This window comes from Xenopus laevis, chromosome 5L, assembly GCF_017654675.1.
Source record: "Xenopus laevis strain J_2021 chromosome 5L, Xenopus_laevis_v10.1, whole genome shotgun sequence".
In the NCBI taxonomy this organism is placed as follows: Eukaryota; Metazoa; Chordata; class Amphibia; order Anura; family Pipidae; genus Xenopus; species Xenopus laevis.
In genome coordinates this window covers 41,671,669-41,699,473 of record NC_054379.1, presented here as the reverse complement: position 1 = coordinate 41,699,473, position 27,805 = coordinate 41,671,669, and the positions used below count along the sequence as shown (strand labels likewise).

General features: G+C 36.9%; 1 protein-coding gene across 5 annotated transcripts in view; it reads right to left on the bottom strand.

The window, feature by feature from the left end:
- Positions 1-27,805, bottom strand: part of arhgef33.L (Rho guanine nucleotide exchange factor 33 L homeolog) — a 61,952-nt gene that overhangs the window by 13,794 nt on the left and 20,353 nt on the right. For 3 of the 5 annotated variants that reach the window (XM_041562688.1, XM_018262240.2, XM_041562689.1), the window contains exons 3-11: positions 23,243-23,407; positions 17,428-17,549; positions 14,987-15,123; positions 13,568-13,627; positions 10,618-10,839; positions 5,202-5,331; positions 4,358-4,490; positions 2,856-2,939; positions 1,722-1,805 (exon numbers count right to left, since the gene is read on the bottom strand). In XM_041562688.1, coding sequence (XP_041418622.1) covers positions 1,722-1,805; positions 2,856-2,939; positions 4,358-4,490; positions 5,202-5,331; positions 10,618-10,839; positions 13,568-13,627; positions 14,987-15,123; positions 17,428-17,549; positions 23,243-23,407 — 1,137 coding nt within the window. The remainder of the gene's footprint in view (positions 1-1,721; positions 1,806-2,855; positions 2,940-4,357; positions 4,491-5,201; positions 5,332-10,617; positions 10,840-13,567; positions 13,628-14,986; positions 15,124-17,427; positions 17,550-23,242; positions 23,408-27,805) is intronic. The other 2 variants (XM_041562686.1, XM_041562687.1) reach the window with 2 other exon arrangements.

Sequence of the window (27,805 nt, the reverse complement as noted above, 5' to 3'; positions counted from 1 at the left end):
GATTTCTACCCACAATGCTGCATTTTTCCATAATGCCAGTGTCATGTGTATCGTCAGCCACACATAATTCCAGTATTGTGTGTGCTTCGATGCAAATCATCCGCCAATGCACTCAAAAGTCCAGATGGTGTCACTTAGGTTGTCTAAACAACATGTGCAATTTTGCTGCATCCATTGATGCAAGCTGCTATGGGATCTCTGGAGCTAGTGGTGGTGATAACTTCTGGGATCCCCAGCGTCAATTCATAACAGGAGGCAAGATGAAGGCAGTGGCACAAATATCCATGTCACAGTCATATCAGTGTTTTTGTTTTCATAACAAAATATTCTAATATATCTCTAATATATAAATAAGCACTATCTTTTATAAACTGCAGACGTTAATGGATTTCCTTCACAGAACAGAGAGTTTTTGAGGCTATGGTAAAATCTGTTAATTTAACTCTGAACATTATTGGTCCTAAACTATTGCAGTAGATGCGATCACTTGAGGGTCATGGTATGGAAAACTTTAGAAATGCTATGTAAGGGCTTCTCAAAATGGGCAGAATTCTAGAATTTCACACAAATTAGACTGACTGTCCATTCAACTAAAAGTCATGACAACTTTACTACAACTTTAATATTATTATTCTTTATATGTTGCCAACATATTCCGCAGCACTTTATAAGGAGAGCACAGACAGAACACACAGTTCATGCAGATAGTGCTTTTGCTAGTGTAAGGGACTGACAAATGTATCCCCATTTAATTTGCATTCCTCTAAGGATTGGGCACAAAGGAGACCCTTAGTCTAAGGAAATGAGTAATTCCCAATTTTCTGTTACAGTATGACCCATAGCTATCCCATGTTTGGCCACTAGGTGGCACTGTGTATTAATATAAAATGGCTGTGCCATGCAGTCTCAGGGCTTTTTGCCAGGAGTCTCTGGCAGTGATCCTCCTAAGCAAATCAGAGTCACTGGTAGGGCCATTCTTAATCAGGACTAGTAAAGAATAGTTAGATCCTGTAATAACCTCTCTAGAGCCAGCCAGATGGCCTGGGTTCCCTATTCGTGGTGTCCTCAGAGGAAACCGGCGACTGGGTAGATTGTTTGTCCCCTCTCAAGCACTACTAGAAGGAAGACTTTGCTATTGATCATTATTGTGAATATACATTGACTAAGGTGTCATGACTATTCTTTGTGTTGTTAATCTATTATGTTAATAAATCGGTTCCATGGTTAAGTTGAAAGAACCACTGGCACCCAATCACTATGCATCTCATACAGTTAATCACCAAACTGTCTCCACGCCGTTGCGAGGGCTCATCCCCTGGGATTTAAAGTCTCATCCTGAGCACATTATTGGGGTAAATCTCATAGAAGTAGTGCCACTCAGAAGGAAATTTGCACCCGCAAGCACAAATAGTCATAGGCAGTTTCCCTCTCTCTGTTGGGCTGACAGACCACCACATGTGAGGAGAGTAAAGACATGAGACCGGACTAAGGGTAGGCAGCTGAGAAGGTACTTGCCTGGAGACCCCCCCCCAGTTTTGCACCCTAGTCACATGCCTCTTGTGCCTACCCCAAGTTCTGGCCCTGAATCTAGAACCCGAGTGGTGTAAGACAGCAATGCTAACAACTGTGACACCATGTTGACCAGTTTTATAGAAGAGATAGGAAGTTACAGTAAATTTTCTTAGATTGTTTTTAATAATGCTACTACCACGTGACATTACCTGTAAGATAATCAGATATTCTGGAATTCTCTGAACAACATGAAAAAGCAATATGTAGAGATCGGATTTAATATCTTCTTCAGCCTATAATGGGAAATGCAAATGATAATATTATTGTAACAAATGATTAGACAGCCAAATTTCATTATATATCCAGCATCTCTAGAAAATGGCCAGATCACCTAAATGGGCACTAACTCAATTTCAATAACTATGCCTGTATCCTTTCCAGAGTGTACCAGAGTGGGCATTTTTCCAACATTTTTTTCCCTCTTTTCCTTGTAGTCTATTATCAGGCTGTAGTAGCCAGAGTAATTTTGCTGCTTTTATTGGAAAAAGTGACATGAAGTCCAGTTTCCATCATTGCTAAAGGACATGGTGGTCAGATGTAGAAAAGGCTATATTGCTGCAAAACAAGAATTTCAGAAATATCCGGATAGATAGTTAGGGGGTTATTTACTAGACCCCGAATGCACAAATCACGAAAAATTTGTGATTTTTTTTATAAAATTGGACTTTTAAAAAATCACGAATTTCTCAGAATTTATTAAACCCTGAGGATGGAAAAGTCAGAATCTCAAAATCCGGCATCTCAGACCTGTTAAGGTTGCATATAAGTCAATGGGAGTAGTCCCAATGATTTTTTGATGTGCGATGGGTTTCGTGCAAGTTTTCGGGTGGAAATTCCAAAAAAGTCATGAAAATCGGTTGAAAAAAATCTCGAAAATCTTATTTTTTTTACCGCAAAGCAAATTTTCGGGAAAATGTAATAATAAATCATCACAAAAAACCCAAGCGGATTTCATCTGAATTTGTAGCAGAAAATATTGAGATCAATTCAGACTTTGATAAATAACCCCCTTAGAGTAGGATTTGAGTAGAATGTTTAATTCCACCACAGATTATCAAAAAGCCCAGTTTGAAAGTAAATTGTGGAGATATTTGATGTCTGAAGAATATTAAAATATTAATAAAAGCATATTTACAGGGACAACACAAGGTTCATTTCTAATCAATTCTTCCCAAAGAATGATGTTTTATAATGGCTAATATTAGTATAGGCTAGTATGTTTTTGTTCATTATAAACTTAGTTACAACAGATTGTATTGTCAAATGTATAAGTGGGCACTTACTTCTTTCAGAACCACAATATGAATGACAGAAATACTCTCCGGTAAATCTTTCAAGTAAGCAACATAGTAGTCCAAAAAATTGTTCTTAGGAGAAAAAGTGGAAAGAATTATCAGTAATAGAAGGAAAACGAATAAACAATAATTAAACTCAAATCGTGTATTGTTCAACCAAGTTTTTTTCTTTCATTTTATTACATTCAGTAGAATCAATGCATGCACTTACATTCTTGAAATGAGAAGCCTAACACAAGCTCAAATGAGTTAAATAATTATATAGAAAGCTATGCAAAATGTATTGAAATATTTTGCATTAATACACAGTTTGTGAGAGCGTACTTTATTAATGAACAAACAGATTATTAGCCAACCGTGCTCTTGGGCTTTACAGGCATGTAAATCTACTGCCACAATAGTTAAATCCTTGAAATCAAATAATATTTTTTGCCAGAGAAGAGGCAACATACTTAGGGGCAGGTATATCAAGGGTCGAATTTAGAAGTAAAAAATACTTCGAAATTGGACCATCAAATTTAAAATACTTCGACTTCGAATATCGAAGTCGAAGTACTGTCTCTTTAAAAAAAAACTTCGACCTCCTACTTCGCCACCTAAAACCTACCGAGCATCAATGTTAGCCTATGGGGAAGGTACCCGTAGGCTTTCTAGCCATTTTCTGATCGAAGAAAAATCGTTCGATCGATGGATTAAAATCGAAGTCGAAGTATATTCGAAGTCGAAGGATTTACATTCAGCAGTCGAATATCGAGGGTTAATTAACCCTCGATATTCGACTCTATGTAAATCTGCCCCATAGTATCCTATTCAATGGTCGAAGTATCCAAAAAATTACTTTTTTTACTTCGAAAATTCACTCAAATTCACTTCGACCCTTGATAAATCTGCCCCTTAATATTATCATATCTGCTTTTAAGATTATTCTGTTCGGGTTGAGGGAGTTTGCCCCTAATACAAAAATTTAAAGGGGTGGTTCACCTTTAAGTTAACTTTTAGTATGTTTAAAATGGCTAATTCTAAGCAACTTTTGAATTGGCCATAGTATTTTCTTTTTTATATAGTTTTTTAATTATTTGCCTTCTTCCTCTGACTCTTCCCAGCTTTCAAATGGGGGTCACTGACCCCATCTAAAAACCAAATGCTCTTTAAGGCTACACATTTAATTTTATTGCTACTTTTAATAACTCACCATCCTATCCAGGCCCTCCCCTATTCATAGACCAGTCTCTTATTCAAATCAGTGCATGGGTTATTTGGAGACTAGGAACCAGATTGCCGAAATTGCAAACTGAAGAGCTTCTGAATAAAAAGCTAAATAACTAAAACACCACAAATAATAAAAATTTAAACCCATTGCAAATTGTTTCAGAATATCACTTTCTAAAGCATACTAAAAGTTTTTTTTTAAGTTTTTTTAAAGACAAACCACCCCTTTCAAGATGGCAGCAAATTTTGGAAAAGCAATAAAGCTTTAGTAAGAAATGTACCTCGTCGTTTGTCAGTTTCAGGAATATATCTCCTAAAATCCCCTCTCTAGACCATTTGATTACTCTCTCCTGCAGAACATGCAGCAGGTCCAGGTGATGTTGGATCAAATACCGTAAGGAACTGGGGAAGAAACTGAGAAATGAACAAAAAGTGACCCTTGAAAGTGCATTACTAGAGATTTAAATCAATATTTTTAGTGAACTTTTGTATTTATATTATTATATGGGTTCAAAGTTTCCTGAGCTACTGGAGTAGGATAATTATATCATCTTAAATTGTTAGAGCCACGTGCATCACCAAATCACCCGCCATTTTTGATGTAGTTTACTCTGAGTGGCTCATGAATATCAGATAGTGTGTTAAAAATTGGCTGCATTGAAAGGCTGCTTTGTGACTTCAGTTCAGAACATCTCAACCAACCAATAAATATCAATCCAGAAATTGTACAGTATGTAGTAGCAAGGTACTTGTTGCTTGTACATAGTTATGAACAAGAGAAAATAACTACCCCCACCACATTTCCTTATACAATTCTCCTCTGTTGTTACTGATAATCACACAGGGGAGTCTCAGCCAGTGATGGCATGAAACATCCATACGACCAAGAAGACTAATTAATATGTTGATTTTGGAGGCATGAAGTCTACCACATCAATAAAAGATTGATTTTGTTATTCTAGCTATACAAACACCAGTAAGCTAAGTACTGTTAAAAAGTGCTCAGAGGAAAATGCTGACCATTGTTTTTGCAGGCTTTTAAATTAAACATGTTTTTTTTTCTCCTTGTTTATAAACAAAGGTGGATGTACGACTTAGTATACAATTATAAGGCAATTCCAGTACCTCCTTTCTTTTGTAGCCCTTTTTATATCAGACCCTTGCAAGGTGGCCCTGATCTTCAGGATGTGCGATAGGTTCAAAACATATTTTCTCTCTGATTCCAAAAGGTCTCGAGCAGCATTTTGTCTTCTAGCTTGAAAACAAATATAACATCTGTATTAATGGTATAATACATAAATCCATGCAATAATGCAAAAACTCGCAAAAAGCTTGAATAATTTGCACCTAATCTAGCCCTAATTAGGGATATTTTTTTAGAGTTATTATAAAACCAAATAGAGCCATTTACTAGGAGATGATACTGTTAGATACAAACAATGGTGGCACTAGATATTAGTTGACCCCACAGCAGATTTTTACCAAAATGTATTTAAATTGAATATGAATTAGGACCTCATGGGGCACCTATACCTCCTGGGTACCCCTGCTTCCTCTTTAGCTACGCCCCTGTATACAAAAATCTAAAAGTAAACATATGAAATGCAGTTAAGGCCCAGAATTTTCTGGTCCATTAAGATTATCTCACCTGGGTTCATCTATTTATTTATTAACTGAAAGAAGCTTACAGAAAAAAAAGGCATTAATGGTGTTATGTAATAAAAGCCACTGTTTGCCCTATCCAGGAGCAACCTATAGCAACCAATCAGCAGGAAGAATTTACTGGTCCCCTCTTAAAAAGCAAATATTTTATTGGTTGCTATGAGTTACTGCATATGGGGTTAAGTATTCTAATGGCTAATGACCACTTTAAAGCATGGAAAAATAAGGTTACTCAATACACTATTCTATATCAAATTCAAGAACAAAACTCTTTATTTGTAAAAGATTTGTACAGGTATGGGACCTGTTATCCAGAATGCTCAGGACCTGGGGTTTTCCGGATAATGGATCTTTCCATAATTTGGGTCTTCATGCCTTAAGTCTACTAGAAAATAATTTAAACATTAAATAAACCCAATAGGCTGGTTTTGCTTCCAATAAGGATTAATTATATCTCACAAGGTACTGTTTTATTATTACAGAGAAAAAGGAAATCATTTTTAAAAATTTGGATAAAATGGAGTCTATGGGAGACAGCCATTCCGTAATTCGGAGCTTTCTGGATATTGGGTTTCCGGATAAGGGATCCTATACCTGTATATTGTTTGTTTTTGCTGCATGTTTTAGTTTAATTATTTCTTTCTTATTTCTTATTTCTTTAATGTGATGGACTAGTAATTCAGCTTCTCTGTGCAGAACAACCAATGCACATATAATGACCCTGTACCGAACAATAAAAAAATGATTTTATAAATTGGGCAATTTGAAAGCTATTTCTGTAAAATTACATTGTTTATTACTCTTATCTTATTGCTTCCTTTTCTGCAATACACAGAGAGAATATTTGGCAGGACAAAGAAAAATTGTTCTATTCTAGTCTAGTCACTTGAAAGGGGTTGTTCATTCTTCCAACACTTTTTTCAGTTCAATTGTTTTCAAAATATTTTTTTCAATTACTTTCTATTTACTATTTCTGACTATTTTTCTAATATTGAAGTGTAATGTTTAATTTTTCACCTTATATCTTTCTAAAACTGTTCTAAATTGATACATTTAGTTGAAACATTTCTTATCTTTGTCCCTGCTGAACAGAATTCCTGAGTTAAAGGGGTTGGTCACCTTTAAGTTAACTTTTAGTATGATATAGATATTGATATTCTGAGACAATACAATTCATTGTAATTTTTTATTATTTGTGATTTTTAAGTTATTTAGCTTTTTATTCAGCAGCTCTCCAGTTTGCAATTTCAGCAATTTAGCTTCAAATTACCCAAGCAACCATGCACTGTTTTAAATAATAGACTGGAATATAAATAGGAAAAGTCCTCAATAGAAAGATGAGTAATAAAAAGTAGCAATAACAATACATGTGTAGCCTTACAGAGCATTTGATTTAGATGGGGTCAGTGATCCCCATTGGAAAGCTGGAAATAGTCAGAAGAAGGTAAATAATTCAAATACTATAAAAAAATGAAGACCAAATGCAAAGTTGCTTAGAATTAGCCATTCTATAACATACTAAAAGTTAACGTAAAGGTAAACCATCCTGTCATTGGAAAACATGTTTTTTTCAAAATGCATCAGTTAATAGTGCTACTCCAGCAGAATTATGCACTGAAATCCATTTCTCAAAGGAGCAAACAGATTTTTTTATATTCAATTTTGTAAACTGACATGGGGCTAGACATTTTGTCAATTTCCCAGCTGCCCCTGGTCATGTGACTTGTGCCTGCACTTTAGGAGAGAAATGCTTTCTGGCAGGCTGCTGTTTTTCCTTCTCAATGTAACTGAAGTGTCTCAGTGGGACATGGGTTTTTACTATTGAGTGTTGTTCTTAGATCTACCAGGCAGCTGTTATCTTGTGTTAGGGAGCTGTTATCTGGTTACCTTCCCATTGTTCTTTTGTTTGGCTGCTGGGGGGGGGGGGGGAAGGGAGGGGGTGATATCACTCCAACTTGCAGTACAGCAGTAAAGAGTGATTGAAGTTTATCACATGACTTGGGGCAGCTGGGAAATTGACAATATGTCTAGCCCCATGTCAGATTTCAAAATTGAATATAAAAAAATCTGTTTGCTCTTTTGAGAAATGGATTTCAGTGCAGAATTCTGCTGGAGCAGCACTATTAACTGATTCATTTTGAAAAAAAAAAATTTTCCCATGACAGTATCCCTTTAAACTTTCATTTTGGAAAAATAGTAAAAAAAAAAAAGGAATGCAATTGAAAAAAGTCTTTCTGGTGAACAATCTGAAAACAACTGAACTGAAAAAAGTGTTTGGAAGGTGAACTTTAAAAGGTGAACCTTTAAAGCTCCATGTGCCTTCCAATTATTCAAATGTTCTGAAAGCAAGGATAGTATTACAACTATGCGTCTCTTTTAATCTTTGCATTCATGTGGGTTTTTGTCCATGCATTACTGTCCATTTTGGCTTCATACAGTCATAGGCGTATAGATATTAGTTCTGCTATAAATGTCAGCTATTCATTTATTAGCTTCTTAAAACAAGAAGATGCTAAGAAATACAAATATGATTTAAAATACAAAGTAAACATTTTTAAAAGTATTTAAAAAATGTAGTAGTAGTAGATAGCAACAATAACAGCCACAAATCATTTTCTAATAAACTGTAATTTTTGCTATCTCAAACGCCCTGCAGGAACAAAGCCATCAAGCTGACACATAATAATGATGTTGGCATTTTATCCACAAAGATCAGGAAGGAGCATTAGGAGCAGAAAGAAGTCAGCGTTGCTCTTTTTATTAATGGTGCCTGTTTTAGAGGCGTTTTGTCCTTGAGAGTGGGAAATGACATGGAACTAACAATCAGTCCCCTTAGACCAACATAAAAATGGGCAGGTTTTTAGCTCAGTTACAGAAAGTCTTATCTAACATAGCTTTCTCCAGGGAATATTTTAACCTTTTTTTAACAACTCACAACTGGCCAGAAAAGGTTAACTGTACCAGGGCGAGTCCTATCTGGTGATTTAGGTGACAGAAATTAAGTATAGGTATGGGACCTGTTATCCAGAATGCTTGGGACCTGGGGTTTTCCGGATAATGGGTTTTGTCCTTGAGAGTGGGAAATGACATGGAACTAACAATCAGTCCCCTTAGACCAACATAAAAATGGGCAGGTTTTTAGCTCAGTTACAGAAAGTCTTATCTAACATATAGCTTTCTCCAGGGAATATTTTAATCTTTTTTTAACAACTCACAACTGGACAGAAAAGGTTAACTGTACCAGGGCGAGTCCTATCTGGTGATTTAGGTGACAGAAAAGTACAGGTATGGGACCTGTTATCCAGAATGCTTGGGACCTGGGGTTTTCCGGATAATGGGTCTTAATGTAGACCTTAAATCCATGGTCGGACTAAGGGGCCCACCGGGACTGCTGTCCACGGCCCCCCACTGTGACGCGCCTGCATGGCTCGTCGCATATGCATGAACGGCGCCACACGCATGTGCGAACTGCGTTGCTCGGTGCGCAGGCGGTGCTGCGCATCGCCAAAATAATATACGGGAGAGGGGGTCTGGCCCGTGAGGGGGGGCCAATGAGGGCTCACTGGGTTTTTGCCAGTCCAACCCTGCTTAAGTCTACTAGAAAATCATGTAAACATTAAATAAGGATTAATAAGGATTAATTATATTGTAGTTGTACAACAGTACAAGGTACTGTTTTATTATTACAGAGAAAAACAAAATCATTGTTTTTAATTAAAAAGAAAATGATTATTTGGATAAAACGGATGGAGTTGAATAACAGATTCCATACCTGTACAGTGAAATAAAACCTTACTCTCCTCTTAACCATTCCTAGATGTGTAAAAAAAAATGTATGCATAAGTCTGATATAAAAACTACATGTGACATTTTGATTGAAGGGGAACTTAAAAACCCCGATTCTTTCAATATAAGTGAGCTGCGCCTATTAATGCAGGGTGCTGAAGGTACCCTGATGCAAATACTTTAATAAATAGGGTTTATGTGCAACTGACTGTGGGGATATTTGCACAAACGCAACTTCAGTTGTGGTCGGACATGAGCCTTTATATTTTAAGGATTTAGACCTACTCTATAATATGTGTTGAAAAGCCCCTGATTTTTGGGAAAGGCCACAAAGGCCTGGGCCTAGGGCGACAGAATTTTTAGGGGGGTCGTATGCTGCACAACTTTGGAAACCCATAGTGCCTCTAGGTTTAGTCATATGATAATCATACTGTTCTTCATAGTCCTATAGATATTTACAGTATTCTGAATAGAATGGGACCTATTATCCTTTTATGCTCGGGTTTTCCAGATAACAGATCTTTCCGTAATTTGGATCATCATACCTTAAGTCTACTAGAAAATCATGTAAACAAAATAGGCTGGTTTCGCTTCCAATAAGGATTAATTATATCATATTTGGGACAAAGTACAAGCTGCTGTTTTATTATTACAGAGAAAAAGGAAATCACTTTTTAAAATTTGGATCATTTGGATAAAATGGAGTCTATGCTAGACAGCCTTTTCGTAATTCTGAGCTTTCTGGATAATGGGTTTTCGGATAATGGATTTCATACCTGTACTAGGTCAAAGGGCGGCGGACTTTCCAAAGATTTTGATAGCACCGAGCCTGGCCAAAAGCCTTCGGTGTTTACCATCAACATAATAACAAACAGTAATCTCATCCAAGTATATACACTATATCTGATAATTAGTATTTATTAGCGATAGAGTTGTATATGTATTTAGTCAGTTGAAAAACTACATTGGTAAATAAATAAATGAGGTTTTAGAATTACTTTAAATTGAAACAAAAGACAATTGTAGAATTAGATTTTTTTAACAGCTGCCACTCAATACAATGTTTTCATAATAAGATTAAATTTCACACTACCAAAACCTGTAGGTTCACTTAATACGTTCTCAACGGGTGCACTTCTGTTCCGGCCTGTATCTCTTATCCTGTCTGGTTGTTCTTTGGGAGAGTTCTCCTCGTTGCTTTCTCTTTCATCTTTTGGCTGTCTCCAGATATGTGAAGGCATGTAGGCTTTTTGCTGTGTTTCAATTAGTGTAGAAGTCGTGTAGCTTTTCTCACTATCTTCCTGGGTGACTCTAGCTGATGTATGTAAGGGAAAAAGTATACAGACTACATAATAAAGAATACTGCTTGCTGCATTATTTTAGAAGAATTTTTAAATTAAAAATAATTAATGCAATTGGTTAAAATAATATGATGATCTTATAACAAGAACAACATCATCTTTACTTAAAAATATAAACAAATCATTTTCAAAACCGTATGCTTTAAAAATAACATTACATACCTTTAATCTATAACATAAAAATTGATGAGTAATCATATGCCATTTATATGAACAAAAACACGACTTCCACAACTCCCTGCTGCTACCATTGTTCTTCATTGGCTTGACATGAAGAACATTTCTAAACTAGCAACAGGCTTGGAATAAATCTTTTTATCTTTTCATACACAAGGGCAAACAATAGTGATTTGATCAGCCATTATTCGATTACTTTTGGCTTCTTTATCTCTGTACCCCAAGAATGTCATTTTTCTGGCCAAGCCTCATAGGATATTTCTACAGGATTTTCTATCATACCCGCTGTCTGTGATAGCTGTGTTCCATTTGCAAAGTGATGTTAACTGGATGCAGCAAAATCAATGATAACATGGTATAGTATGGTCCATTTTATATGGAGATGCACCCATGTAGGCCTTGTATATTTATATTAACAGTGTAGTTAAGACTTACAGGCTTGTCTGTTTAGTTCCAGGCAGGGTTGGATTACTAATAGGGCTGGTGTAGCTGCAGCTTCAGGGTCTTTATAAAAATTAGTAGATCACCAAGGCCATTTACTACAGGACATAGGAGATAAATATCTGGAGAGATTTCTGGAGATGTTGCCCATAGCAATCAATCAGATCTTTGCTTTTGTTTTCTTACCTATAGGTTGCTGTTTAAATCTAATTGCTGATTGGTTGCAATGGGCAACATCTCCAGAAATCTCTCCAGATATTTATCTCCAATGTTAGTAAACATGCCTGAGAGTCTTTCATAGTGGTTGGTGTCTATGCAAATATTGGGACATGTGCTTTGTGTACCACTATCTTTTCTCCTACATTATGCTGCTACACACCTATTAGTCCCTTAATCTTGCCCTAGTACATGCCTCTCCATGACAATCCTTGAATATATGCCCTTTTAGTCCTAGGGGAAGTGAAGGAAGTGAAGTCTTAGGGGCAGATTCACTAACAGGTGAATTTTCAATAGCGTCAGCTTCACACACCTCACACCACTTTGCCAGGCACAAATGCGATATACTGACTTATATGCAAAGTTTCATCCGGTGTGCCGAATGCTGGCAACTTTTCGCTAGCGTTACTTCGGCAGTGCGAACATTTCATAGCGAAGATGCGCTACCGTTCGTTTGTGCCTACTGTAAATGCGCTAGTGATCTTGCGCTTAGGTCAATTTGCATAGGGTGTGTAATTGAAAGTTGTATGGACGTCTTTATTATAAATGGTGCAAATGCTTGAAGTTACCACTTTTTATTAAAAGTGTCCAGGGAACCTTAATAAAGACAAGATAGTTAATATACTGCCCTACACATGAGCCCACTGTAAAATGAATGTTCCATATGTTATGAAATGTCTGGAGAAAAACGGTCACCCAAAAAAAGTTTAAAGGGATATTGTCATGGGAGAATTCTGCACTGAAATCCATTTCTCAAAGGGGCAAACAGATTTTTTTATATTCAATTTTGAAATCTGACATGGGGCTAGACATATTGTCAGTTTCCCAGCTGCCCCAAGTCATGTGACTTGTGCTCTGAAACAAAAGAACAATGGGAAGGTAACCAGATAGCAGCTCCCTAACACAAGATAACAGCTGCCTGGTAGATCTAAGAACAGCACTCAATAGTAAAAACCCATGTCTCACTAAGACACATTCCGTTACATTGAGAAGGAAAAAAAGCAGCCTGCCAGAAAGCATTTCTCTCCTAAAGTGCAGGCACAAGTCACATGACCAGGGGCAGCTGGGAAACTGACAAAATGTCTAGCCCCATGTCAGATTTCAAAAATGAATATAAAAAAATCTGTTTGCTCTTTTGAAAAATGGATTTCAGTGCAGAATTCTGCTGGAGTAGCACTATTAACTGATGCGTTTTGGAAAAAACATGTTTTCCAATGACAGGATCCCTTTAAGCTAGGACTTTTGCAGGCAATTCCGCTTAAAAAAGGAAAAGTGGCCAGCGTTTTTTGAACTTTAAGTGACAAAAGATTGAGGAAGATCTGAACAAATCTGGTGAAAGACGTAACGTTCAGTAAAATTCACACTTTACTGAAATTGCGGAGTAACGACCTTTGCCAGAGCAAAAAGTCGCCTTGCAATAGAGTGCCAACGAACGCTAGTGACGGTCTCTTTCGCTAGCAAATCAACGCCTTCCCCTGTTAGTGAATAGGCGATGTCCCTGCAGATGGTAACGCTGACGAATTGTCACCAGCATTAGCCACTTCATCTTTTAGTGAATCTGCCCCTAATGGGGCAGCCACTCAAGATTTCAAGCTATAATACAGGCTGAAATCTGGAAGTGTCTGATCATTCTTTTAACAAATTGAACCACAACTAATCAATAAAACCTGGCAGTTGATGGCTTACTGTGCAGAGTATTGTTAAGAAAATGTTTTTCCCAGATCAAATATTTAAATATTAAAAATTAAATAAATGAAATGATTAAATATTAATTAAATAAACAATAATAAGTTTGTAACAATGTCTACATATTTATCAGTTGTGGCTTTCCAGGACTTATGTACTCACAGGCAGTTGTAATTGCAGCCATGTTGCAGTCATTTGCAGTCACCAGCCTGGAAGCAGGTACTATAAGAGTTTAAAAGAGTTTAAAAGCAAGACATATAAAGAGAAAAAAATGAAGACTAGAAAGGCAAAATAATACACAACATAACATGACCTACAGTGGACAGAGATCAGTCGTTTGTATGTGTGAATGGAAAAACATGTAAATAGCACAGAGTGAGTGGAATTATACATAGATAAAATTCCTACCTGTAAAAAATCAAGAATTACTTTTCTAAAATAATAAATGACAATTATTTATTTGGGAATTTTCTGGCTAACCGGACTCCACATCATAGATACCTGTATTGCTTAACATAGAAATATTTTATTTTTAAATACAACATTTACAGAACATGATTGATTGTACAAGGACCTGAATGCCCACACTAGAACCTCACACACGTTTGTTTTTTTATTACAGGTATGGGATCTGTTATCCAGAATGCTCTGAACCTGGGGGTTTCCAGATAATGGATCTTTCTGTAATCTGGATCTTTGTACGTTGTCTGCTAAAAAAACATTCAGGGGCACATTTACTAAGGGTCGAATTTCGAAGTGCTAAAACTTCGAAATTCGACTATTGAATTAAAAAAATCCGATAGTCAAAGTTTATTTTCGATTAAATTTAGCAGTTTTCAATGCAATTAAAATCATTAGTTGAAATCGTTCAAATTGTTCAACTCGAACGATTTCTACGATCGAACAATTTTAATTTGATTTAATAGATTTATTCGATCGATCGAACGATTTTCAAAAAAAAACTTTGACTTCTAAAAACGTAGCCAAATGTCGGCTATGGGTTCTAGGAGGTCCCCGTAGGCTAACATAGCAATGCGGCAGGTTTAAGGTGGCGAAGTGTCGAAGTTTTTTAAAGATTTTCGAATGGTCTAATATTCAAAGTATTTACAATTCGAATCAAAGTCGAAGTCGAATTTGGCCTATTCGATGGTTGAAGTACCCAAAAATTACTTCAAAATTCAAAGTTTTTGAATTTGAAAATTCACTTCGAATTCACTTCAACCCTTTGTAAATGTGCCCCTAAATAAACCCATTAGGGTTGTTTTGCCTCCAATAAGGATTAATTATAGCTTAATTTGGATCAAGTACAAGACTCTGTTTTATTAGATAAAGGGAATAATTAATAAAAATTTTGTTAAAACATTTATTTGAATAAAATAGTATAATTAAAATAAAATGGAGTCTATGGGAGATGGCCTTCCCGTAATTCTTTCTGGATATTGGGTTGAACAATCTTCAGCTTCTTACATGCATAGATGGAGAGGATAGTGGAGACAAGGTTGAATTAAGAAGTAATAAATGGATTTATTAGTAGTATTCCTAGCTTGTTTTTCTTCTTAAGGAAATTACCCCCCAACATACCTTTCTCAAATGGGGATGGTTGTGCAATGTTGTTAAAGTGATGATTAACCACTGTGGATTCAGAGAGGCTGGGTTGTAGGAAATTGCCGTTCGGTGGTACTTGAGGCTGTGCCATGGGTTCTTCTTTCTGTAACCTTCTGGCAAAAGCATGCTTTTAAAATTAGCAAACATCAAAACCATCAGTCTATTGCTAGTATTGTTTCTTAATAATTTGAGAAAAGTGGGGTTTTGAAGGTGGAAACTGCCACTGGACTTGCAATGAGCTATAATTCTTTGTTTTAAGATTTGGGGATACGTTAGTCTATTATTAATAGGTTTCTAATCAAGTTATATATTTCTAGCCGTAATCTATTTTTTTTTAGGCTTAGTGCTCTCTACTGCGGCATCTAATCTAATTAGAATCATGATGACCTAAATTATTAATATGGAAATCTATCATAATTAGTTTAACAACACTCACAGCTAATGACATGCTAATTGCACACCCTCAAATGCATTCTAAAATAATTTTACTATACTGACGCCCCAGTATCTATAAAAAAAGGACATTGAACTACTTCTATTTAAAAAAAAATGACCCATTTTGGGAACAGTTGGGAATTTTTTTCTAGGCTACCTTAAATATATATATTTTTTTGGTTTATAATTTGGTTTGAGGTTAGAGTTTAGAGAATATAGTTACAATTATTAGTATGCTAAAATGCATATACATAGGTCAAGTTAAGCAGCTTTTATTCAATGCAATTATTGGTGTATTTCAATTTAAAATTTCTATTCTTAATATAAAAGAAGCAGATGATGATTTGCTTTGAAACAGGTCTCTGTGTATCTGCACGCTATTTTAGAGCACAGTGACCTACAGTTGCCATCATGAATACAGCTCTGTGTTCAAGAAGATGGACAGTCGCAAAAATGGGAAAAGAAAGGTATTAGCCAAATAAAAGACATAATAGACCAAGATAATGGCATTCCATTATCATGGGAGGTAGATAAACGCTTATATAAGTTGTATGAAAAAGATAGACTAACTTACTCTCAACTAAAAAATGGTATTAAACTTTTGGACCCGAGTACATTATCACAATTAATCAGTCATTCTCTATTTATTTCTCTATCTGACCTTATAGAAGAACCTTTAAAAAATAAAACATCAATAATATCACGAATACTTAAATACCTTTTCAAAAGGACAGTGCTTTGGAGAAAGCTAGTGTAAAATGGTCCTCATACATGGTATCTAAAGTTTCACCAAAGGAGCTATTATCAAGTCTCCAAAATTATAACCGAATAATAGACGAATAACAGAATATAGACATCTTACATTACTTATGGTCCTGTCCAAATAGTAGACAGTTATGGTATAAAATTGAACAGCTAGCTAGAGAAAAAAACAAAATAGACATGGTTATTACTCCATTGTTTGCTTTATTAGACCGGAAAAATGCTCTTCAAGTAGAGAATAAAGATTCAGAATTAAAGATCTCAGAAGATATTTTAAATTTATATTTTTTATTAATGGTTGCAACTCGTAAGTCAATATATTTACATTGGATAAAGGATATACCCCCATCATTAGAAACCATACTGAGTTATTTATATAACCTGTGCGTACAAGAGGCAATATGTTGCAAAACGGGGAACCAGAAATTAAGGGAGCGTTTTAAAGGTATATGATCCGTTTATCTTAGAACAATAGAGGCCAATAAAAAAAAGGTTTATTTTAAATTGTATTGATTCTGGGGAGAATTCCTTTCTTTTGTAATATAAGCATATTAGCCAACACATTCATACTGAGAATGGAGAAACTGTGAATTCATTATTAATTTAAATAGAATTCGAGCAGAGATATTTTAATTTTAATTTTAGTCTTTAAACATTAATTTTAATTTTAAGTTCTAATTCTATTCAAACTTTAAACTTTAATCTTATTTCAGGTTTGTTATACCTTGATTTTATTTGCATTTACTGTGTTGTAATTAAGATTGTTTTTATTTAGACAATGGTTTGTATAACATCTCACATATTATGACATCACCATGTTTACTTAACTACATAGCTTAATTGTTCTATTGTATTGGTACTGAAAAATAACTTACTGTAATGTAATCTGTTGTTAATGATCAATAAAAAGAGATAAACTATAAGAAGATGGACAGAGAGAAGACACATAGGGGACCCCATTAATGCCCCAAACAACTTTGTTTGGCCAAATTGTCAGTATCCAACTATCAAACCTAAGGGTCAGATAAATGACAGGTCAACCCATGAATGGTCTCTTCTATGGGGGTGGCTTACAAGAATTAAGTAAGTAAATCAGGGGTGGTGTAGGGCATTACTCCTATGATATTACCCAAAACGGTGTAGAACATTTTTGTGTGAAATGAAGAGTAAATTACATTAGAAATCTTTAGCTCTTTTAAAAGAGCCTGAATGATACCCACTTGTTTTTTACTTTACGTGACTCTCTTCTCTTTTCTTGCTGCAGTTGTTCGATTTTCTGCTGCATTTCCTCCTGCTTTGCAATTATGGCATGAATCATTGCCATCGCTGTGTTCACCTCTTCCTGAGGTGACAGCAGTAAAAAAAAAGAAAAAAGACACAAAATGGAAGCAATCAGTATTTTTCTAAGAAAACAGGCTAACAGACAACCATTGTATTATAAAGATTGTAAAATAATCAGTTATCTTTTCCCCCCCCATGAAAGGTTAGATATGGCAAGGGACAGCTAAGAGACACTTTGTAAGCAGCCTTTGATTTTGCTTTGTCAGTTGGCAGGATTACCAATATAAATATTAGTGATATGTGCTTTTGATATCATAATTTGCTATCATGTTTGCTATCATAATTTTATCATATATAGATACGTATACTGTACACTCAACTGGGTTTAGGGCAGAGAGGTCAGATTTGGGGAGATTAGTGTTCCCCTGCCTTCCCGCCGGCTAGAATGTAGGCAACTTTGGGCGACTTCGGAAAACGAACCGCTCCGAGTGCCATTCTGCTGGTGATTTACATTCTAGCCAGCGTGAAGGCAGGGGAAGGCACTTCGGGGAGATTAGTCGCCCCGAAGAAGAGGAGAGCAGCGCATCCCCAGTGCTCCCCATAGAGCAGCTGGACGGCATGCCGCCCCCAAAAATGTGCCCCCCCTAGGCCGGGCCTATGTGGCCTCGCCACAAATCTGGGCCTGACAAACACTGCTTTCAATAGCAATACATATACAAATAACAACTTTAAATTTACTTTTGGTATGTTATAAATGGCCAAATTCGAGTGGTCTTCATTATTTATTTTTTATAGTTTTTTAATGATTTGTACCCCCAAATGTAATAAAAGGCACTAAGTTTGCCAAGGAGCACTAACCTATAGCAACCAATAAGATGGTTGCTTTTAAACAGCTGACCAGTAAATGCTACCTGCTGATTGGTTGATATGGGTTAGTGCCCATGGGCAAACTTAGCGCCTTTTATTACATAACCCCCTTGGTTTCTTTCCAGCTTTCAAATGTGGGTCATTGACCCCATTGAAATAACAAATGTTCAGTTAAGCTTTAAATTGATTGCTTTAGCTACTTTCTATTGCTCGTCTTTCTATTCAGACTCCTCTCCTATTCATATTCCAGTCTCTTATGCATGGTTGCTAGGGTAATTTAGACCCTAGCAACCAAATTGCTGATATTGCCAAATGGAGAAAAGTCAAAAACCACAAATAATAAAAAAAATTGCAGATTGCAGAATAACTCTACATCATCTCTACATCATACAAAAAATAATTTCAAAGATGAGCAGCCCCTTTAAAAACCATTGAAATTTTGTAAAAATGTATATTGCAAAGTTGCTTAGTATTATGTTTTCTTAAATTAGGCAAAATATTTTTTAGGGTTGACATTCCCTTTAAGATTTTCCCTGAGGAAAATCTGAGGATTCCTATCAATATTTCAGGTGAACCTAACACTGCCATTGCATTATTCCTGTGGTTGCCTTGTTTAACTCTATGACATTAACAACAAGCAAATTTTGTACTATGGTTTCTGAACCATAAACTATTTGTGCATCATCAGCTCGGCTCACACTGTATTTTGAAATCTGCAGGGACAAGGGCAGACTAAATACAGACATCAGACTGCAATGCATTTAGAATAACATGCTGACTATACTGTATGAGCAAAGAGTTGTTGCTTGTGTTGTGACTTGAGTATAAAGACTTGGCTTGAGAGCTGAAATCTTGGCTGTAATTTTAAGCTGGGAGACATGGAAAGAAAACTCACAATAAAGGAAGAAAACACTGTATACTGTACTATAAGTGCACAGCAATTACAAATACACACAATTAGATCATCAACACAACAATGATTGAATTTAATTAATTTTAACCAGAATTTTTTTCTTGGTCACATAATAAGCATAAAAATATATTGCTGTATATATATATATATATATATATATATTCGCATGAATAATCATCGCTCTGTCATACGTGCGGCCTTGGCGACTGGTAAGGCTGATACCCCCTTGGCTAGACACTTTATGACATGCAAACATCCTCTGCCCTCTTTACGTGCGATACTCATTGACCACATCCCGCCACTACGTAGAGGTGGGGATAGGCCCAAACTTTTATTACAAAAGGAGGCTAAGTGGATGCGAACTCTGGATACAGTGGCCCCGAGAGGTCTAAATGAAATGTACTCGCTGGCAAGCTTTATTTGATCTGTAATTTACAGTAAATGATTGGTTTGATGGATGGCTCAGATGTAATATTCAGTATGCCCTGAAGGACTAATATAACTGTGAAGAGGTGACAGTAGAAGCCATGTTTACATATTAGTATATATGGAGATGGCCCTGATCCTGCCAATGTTTGGGCTTGCAATTTTTTTCCCAATTTTTTCCCAATTTTTTTCCCATTTTTTCTTATTTTTTCCCCCTTTTTTCTCCCATTTCCCTTTATCTACAATGTGTTCAGATATATACTGTTTAATATTTGGCTGGCAATGTTAATTACTTAACGGATAGTTAACCGCTTAATAGATAGCTCTTTGATCTATTTCTATGAGACATTGTGGATATTAATGTGTGTTAATATGTAAAATTCACTACAGGGATATTTGAAAAAATTTTACGAGGTAATTTTAAAAAGAAAAATCTAAAAGTTAGTTAGAAAAGGTCTTTTTGAGAATTTTTTGAGAGGTTTTGTACTAAGTTTTTATATGTTCACAAAATTTTTACTTGATGTCTGAACACATGGAGTTTGGATGGAGACCTAGTAATTATGTTCACAGTTCACACTTGAGATGAGCACTATCACTTTTAATATATGTATTTTTTATGAATGAATGATTCACACATGTGATTTTATAATGAGGGATTGACCCTGATTGGTTCAGGGGATGATATAATGATGTGCTACACTTCCTGTCATTATCCTGACGACGGCTCCAGGTGAGCCGAAACGCGTCGATACACCATGCACCAATAAATAACCTTTTGATACACGCTGGATGGCGTCTGCTGTGAGTGCTTTCATGGACTGTGAATAAATATATATATATATATATATATATATATATATATATATATACACTCAGAGGGTTTTAGTGAAAAAACAAAAAAATGTTTTATTATCTAGCCTCAATGTTTCGATCCCCCACAGGGATCTTCCTCAGGAGCAAAAACAAACAAACATCCAGCACCTGTGTTAATAATTTTTCACTAAAACCCTGTTCACTGCTTATTTCCCATGCTGTCACCCAGGTATTAATTTTGTCTACGGAGTGCACCATTCCTTTTGTGACAGAGACATTTTGTGCATACTGCTACTGAAAAATGCCTTACCCTTTAAAGGGGACCCGTCACCCAAAAAAATTATTCAAAATCCTATTTTATCACATTAGTCAAGCAAAATTAACTTTAATTACAAGATATAAATTATTTGAATGTTGCTTCCTTCAGTCTGGAATTTCAAAATTATAGCAAGCAGGCAGCAGCCATTTTGTGTACACTGTTATTAAGGAAAGCCTTGCATCATCTCAGAATCTTGTTTGTGCACCAGAATGGGGGACCCTATGTCCATCCCCATGCCCTGGCTACACAATTAAATGGTAAAGAGAACGAGGGAATGTGTGGAGAACAGTGACATCTAAGAAGTGTTGAATGGAAAGTGAAAGTAATTGTCTGCCCCGCCTCTATGCCACGGGCATAGAGGAGTGGCAGACAATATTTGATTGACAGCTGAGATTTTTAAATGAGCTTACAACAGCTATGAATGCTTTAATAAAAAATAGAAATTGGATTTCATGTTTAATTTGAAAAGGACTTTTATTATACAGATTTTTGTGCCTGTGACAGGTCCACTTTAAACAAAACAGGGATTGTTTGTCCATAAATTGCAATATATTTAAGCTGGCCAACTACGTCAAAGTCATCCCATATCTGGCCAGTCCTACACTCAATTTTCATCTGATTCATTAAGAATTCTATTGCTTCATTATACATTTTACAAAGGGACTAGGTTTTACCTGCAACTTACTTGCTGCTTTCAAAGTAAACCTCCATACTTGGCTGCCCTTTTATTAGACACCAGTGGGATCACCTGACTATAGCTGAGAAGGGTGGGAGCTACAACATGGAGTTAGTATAAACTATAACAAACAAGGGAAAGTTGTGCTCACCACTAATTTTTAAAATCATTAGGCGGGGGTGCAATGAGGGTGTGACCACAAAATACATATGGAAAATGTATAATGAAGCAATAGAATTCTTAATGAATCAGATGAAAATGAAGCGTAGGACTGGCCAGATATGGGATGACTTTGACATAGTTGGCCAGCTTAAATATATTGCAATATATGGACAAACAATGCCTGTTTTGTTGAAAGGGTAAGGCATTTTTCAGTAGCAGTATGCTCAAAATGTCTCTGTCTTAAAAATATTGATAATGGGTTGAGTGCAGAGGAATCTTGTATTTTTATATCGATATATATAAATATATATATATATATATATTTATATATATATCTGTGTTTTTAAAGAAAAAAAAGCCGTTTTAACATTGACATTAAGAGGTAAGTTGTAACTGTATTTGAAAAGCAAATTACTATACTTGTAACTTTATTAAATATTAGATTATGCAGAAACTATAATCTAAGGGTTGAGTCTGTTTCAAGACTATGGGTTGTCAGGAAGGCTCTCTAAGTAGGGACACCCTGTTGCATTTTTATAATTATAATATGATAATACCCAATTCCCTTAGCAGAGTTTTCCCCCCCATTTTCCCCTCTAATTTGTTAAAGACTGCACATTTTCTTTAAGTGCACTTAACAGAAAAAGGAGTTTGTGAAAGCAATATTTTCTGCACACTCCTCTTGGGTCAGGGGCGATCCTGTCCATTTTGCTGCCTGAGGCGGCCTTCATTTTGCCATCCCCGCCCCTCCCCACGGCACGCACCTTTCAGCGCCGGAGGGGGTCGGGGGGTGGTCCGTGGTCCATGTTGCGCCGGAGTGGGTCATGGGCGGTCCAGTCACTAGTGCAGAGAGTGCAATTGTGCTCTCTGCACTAGAAGAGCCGAATTTCTGGGTTGGAAAACAGAAATTCGACTCTTAGTTACCAGGAGCGGCATTTTTGCTGTCTCAACTCGCCTCATTGGTGGAGCACCCCTGGCGGGGGTCATAACTTCAACAACTTAGTGACAACACTGGCCTACAAGCACCCAGGGCAGGATTTACATAGTGGGCACCCCTAGGCCCACTGTCGTACGTCTCCCCCGTCCCCCCTGCCCCTGTCCACTCCCTTTTATTTGCTCAATGGGGATTGAAACACAGGAAATTTAAAAAACTATCGTATCTCCTGCGCATCCCCAGTGTTTCTGTATGTGGGTGTGGTTGGGCAGCATGCCGCCCCTAAAATCCTGCTGCCCCAGGCACAGGCCTTGGTGGCCTCTCCACAAATCTGGTCCTGCAAGCACCTCTATATGTGCATTTAATCAGTGTCGAAACTTGGGTACCTGGGGGCCACTGGAGAACTTGATCTCTAGGGCCTGATCCCCCCAAGTCGCTGCCACTGCATCTGTGTACTTCTCCCCCATTGCTATTGGAGCACCTGCGCACACTGGCTCACAGCTATTTAAATTTCATATCACCCTCACCCCAATTAAAATATCCCACATCTAAAATATGCACAACTATTATACTTAAACAGCATACTTTAAAATAAAGTTTCTCTTGAATGATATCTGGGGATTTTTATTATCTTTAAAACCGACCTTGAGATTGTTCAGTGAATTCTTCACCTCTGTAACTTTTTCTTCCATAGTGCAGCGGCAACTCTTGACCTTCTCCTCAAGAGCGTACTCTCCATGCTGTATTCTAGATAGCTCCTGCATTGCCTCAGAGAAACCTGACTTCAGTTCTGAGGCCAAAGCCTGCAACTAAAAACATATGAGGTTTCAAGAAACAAGTAATGCATTTTTATATGTGTATTCATCTAAATCTCTATTAGTAGCCTCCAATGGTCTATTAAAGGAACAGTAACACTAAAAAATTAAAGTGTTTTAAAGGAATGACAATATAATATAGAGTTGTGCTGCTCTGGTAAAACTGGTGTGTTTTCTTTAGAAACACAACTATAGTTTATATAAACAAGCTGTTGTGTAGCCATGGGGGCAGCCATTCAAGCACAGGATAAACAGTAGATAACAGATATGTTCTGAAGAATCCCATTGTAAACTCAGCAGCTTGTTTATATAAACTATATTTGTGTTTCTAAAGCAAACACACCATTTTCAACAGCACATGACAGCAGTAAATTATATTTTTATTACTTACATTTTTTGCTGTTACTGTTCCTTTAAGTGCATCAGAAATTTGAGTAAAAAAAGTCAACATATGATTAGAAAATATTAAAGACAAGTTGGAGAAAAACTGTGACAAGATGTTTTCCCCAGACTCTCATGGGGTGATCGTGATGCCTTCTGTACAATAATTCATGTTGAAAGGTTATATTCCAGATACCTTATTCCTGGGCAGGAGGGAGGACAACTTTAAGACACATCATCTCCTGAGACCTGAGACAGCTTGTAGTGGTTTAAAGGTGAGATGAGGTCCTGTACATTTAGGGGTTTATTTATCAAACTGTTAAAAACAATTAACACCAGAAAAACTGTGTAAAAAGCTGTGTTAAATAAATGGAAAATTTGTTTAAAGATGTATGCTTTATTTTATGCTGCCTAAATGCAGGATTTGAGGCCATTATTTTACAGCACTTCACAGGGGTCTGAGGGGGGTGCATCACTAGGGCGGAGAGTGCAATTGCGCTCATTGGCACAGCGCCCCTGGGTTCTAGAGGTATGGGATCTGTTATCTGGAAACCCGTTATCCAGAAAGCTCAGAATTAAGGAATGGCCATCTCCCATTGACAGTACCTTGTACTTGATCTTCAGGCTGTCATTGCCAGTAAAGGGTTTTCAACCAAGTATTAGAAATAAACATTTTATTTTATTTTTAATTTGTCCAATTACTTTTGAGCCCTTGAAATGAAGTGATGGTGTTAAAAAAGGCTTTAGTTCTCACATGTTTATGCAATCTTTTTGTTCAACCCATTGAATTAAAGCTGAAAATCTGCAGTTCAACTGCATCTGAGTTGTTTCATTTAAAATTCATTGTGGTAATGTACAGAACCAAAATTAGAAAAAAGTTGTCTCTGTTTAAATATTTATGGACTGTATATTATTTTGGCCAAATACAGGTATGGGACCTGTTATCCAGAATGCTTGGGACCTGGGGCTTTCAGGATCTTTCCGTAATTTGTATCTTCATACACTGTTTACTAGAAAATCATGTAAAATGTTAAATAAACCCAATAGGCTGGTTTTGCTTCCAATAAGGATTAATTTTTTTTTTTTTTTAAATTCCGATTTATTAGAAATTTCAAAGGGGTTACAGAAAGAAGAAAAAAGGTAATACACTCCAGGGAATCAAAACAAAGAATAAGGTATCCATCTGGTCATACATCATGTAGTATCGCAGTAATATCGAGGGAGCAACATTCCATCCCCGAGTGTAATAAGAACCACCAATAGCAACATAAGGCAACCGTTGTAGAAGGGAGTGGAGAAAAGAAAGAAAAGAAAGAAATATGAGAAAAGGAAAAGGGAAGAGAGAAAAATCTTCTAGCAGACATGAATATCTCTCGCACAGGATGCATCGTAGATAGGGGTCTTTGAGTCCGGAAGCTAAATCCACCATTCTATTATCCTAGATAAACTGTCACATCTACATAATGCATACAATAACCATGATGCACCTACCCTGTTATAGTGAAGAGTGTACAGGGATCCTCCAGACAAGAGAAGCCAGCTCCCACCAGACCACATCCATATGCAAAACCTACAATATATTAGCTAATGCTTGGAAATCGATCTGCACCGAAATCCCAGTACTACCACTTCCCTATGAGTGACAGGCCAAATCAGGAAACACATCCCATCTCCAAATACGCTACCAAAGTAGAGGCTGCCTAAGTCTGCATCAACATTTCATATTTAGCCGAATTTTTAAACTGTACCCAATAAAACCATTTCTGAGTATATTTCTCTATGTCTTGTGTGGATGATGCTTTGTATCCTTCGAACCTTTCAATCTCAGAAATCTTCCGTAACCAATCCCGTAGCCTGGGGTGAGTGCGTTGTTTCCAGTTAATGGGAATAAGTAATTTAGCCGTATCTAACAAAATTGATACCAGAGATTTGCGATAAGCCCTAATTGAAGTGGAAGTGTGGTGGAGAAGTATCTCCAGGGGTTCATTAGGGATGTCCACGTCCGTGAGTTCTTTAACGACATCCCTTATCTGAGACCAATAATTTGTCAGACCCGGGCATCCCCAGAAGATGTGAGACAGGGTCCCAACTATCGCATCTCCAACACGAAGGTGAAAGTGTGCGATATATCTTGGCCAATTTAGCTGGAGTCCTATACCACTGACTTAACAATTTATAATTGAGTTCCTGAATTTTGCAGCAGGTCGAAGTTGAGTGCGCTAAACGAACAATCTTATCCCAATCCCTCTCCTCCAGTCGTACTCCCAGCTCCGCTTCCCATTTAAGCTTAAAGATATCTCTCGGCGGGTCTTTAAGACTTAGGATGCATTGATATAGGTAGGAGATCGTCCTATGTGGTATATCTTTCCATTCCCAAAGAATTTCTACCTGTGTAGGAGGTTCAGTAGTCGTGAAATGCAAGCGTCGGGATAATATAAAATGTCTCACCTGCTCTAACCGAAATACATCCATAGGAGATGGGGGGACATTAGGAAATAGAACTTCCCATTGTGGGACTGTGGAGTCGAAAAGAAGAGATTGAATCCCCAAGTTTCTCCTCAAGTTCCAACCGACATAAGGGCGTGGATTTAATCCCGGGGGGAAAGTAGGGTTGCCGAAAATAGGTGTGTATCTTGAGGGTGTGTGTATCCATTTTCCTGTCATGACTAATTTATGCCAAATTTGAAGGGTGTAAAGTAGTTTAGAGTAATTTTTATCAGTTATGCATCTCTCAGTTGATGTCAACCAAGGTAAAGCCATCAGTGGAGTCAGTGAAGATTCTTGTTCTATGCCTACCCAAAGTTTACTAGTGTGGTGAAAGGCCCAATCAAAACTCCTATTAACTTGTGCAGCTTTTAAATATGCTTCCCAATCTGGTAGGCCAACGCCTCCGTTCCGCTTTAGGGCTGACAGTTTAGAAGCAGCTATTCTGGGATTTTTCCGATTCCAGATATAGTTGATAATCAGGCTTTTCAATATCCATAGGATGTGTTTAGGGGGTGGGTAAGGGATGGTCTGAAATAAGTATAAAAATCTCGGCAATATATTCATTTTAGTCACATTTATCCTGCCAAACCATGATAATGAGGGCTTTTCCCAGGCCTTCAAAACCAGCCTCACCTTATCTAACAATGTTTCATAGTTCGTTTTCACAGTATGAGCAATAGAAGGGAATATCGCCAATCCCAGATAAGTAATATGTGTTTGGGTGTATTTAAAGGGGAAATTTGACATAAGATCGTAGTATTCTTGTTTGGGCAAGGAGATGTTTAATGCCTCTGATTTGGTCAAGTTTATTTTAAAATTGCTAAGTTTAGTAAACCGGTCAAATTCCCTCAATAAATTAGGTAAAGATATATGTGGATTGCGGAGGAAAAATAAAAGATTATCTGCATATGCAGCAATTTTATGGGTGGTGTCTTTCACAACTAGACCCGAAATATCGGGGTTTGCCCTAATTTGGTTTAAGAAGCTTTCAATATATAAAGCAAACAAGAGGGGCGAAAGAGGGCAGCCTTGACAGGTCCCATTGCGAATTGAAAAGGGGTTGGAGAGTGTACCATTTATTTTGAGTCTAGCGTATGGGGATGTGTAGAGTGTCAGAATCCATGACATCATTCGGGGACCTATCCCTACCGTCCGTAAGGACTCAGCCAGGAAGGACCAGTCCACTCTATCGAACGCCTTTTCGGCGTCCGTAGAGAGAATCATAAATGGAGTCTTTTGTTTCTGGCTAAAATGCATAAGGGAGAATAATTTATTAGTATTATCTCTAGCCTCACGACCCTGAACAAAGCCTACTTGTTCCTCATTAATGAGGGATGGAAGCAGTGTCTGGAGGCGTTGAGCAAGTACTTTAGAGTACAATTTCAGGTCCACATTGAGAAGGGAGATTGGTCGGTACCCCCCCCCGGGTCTTGTGGGTCCTTACCTTTTTTATGGATAAGGGCTATATGCGCTTCTAAAGCTTCTCTGGGTATGGGTTTCTCGGACGAGATTGAATTTATCTAC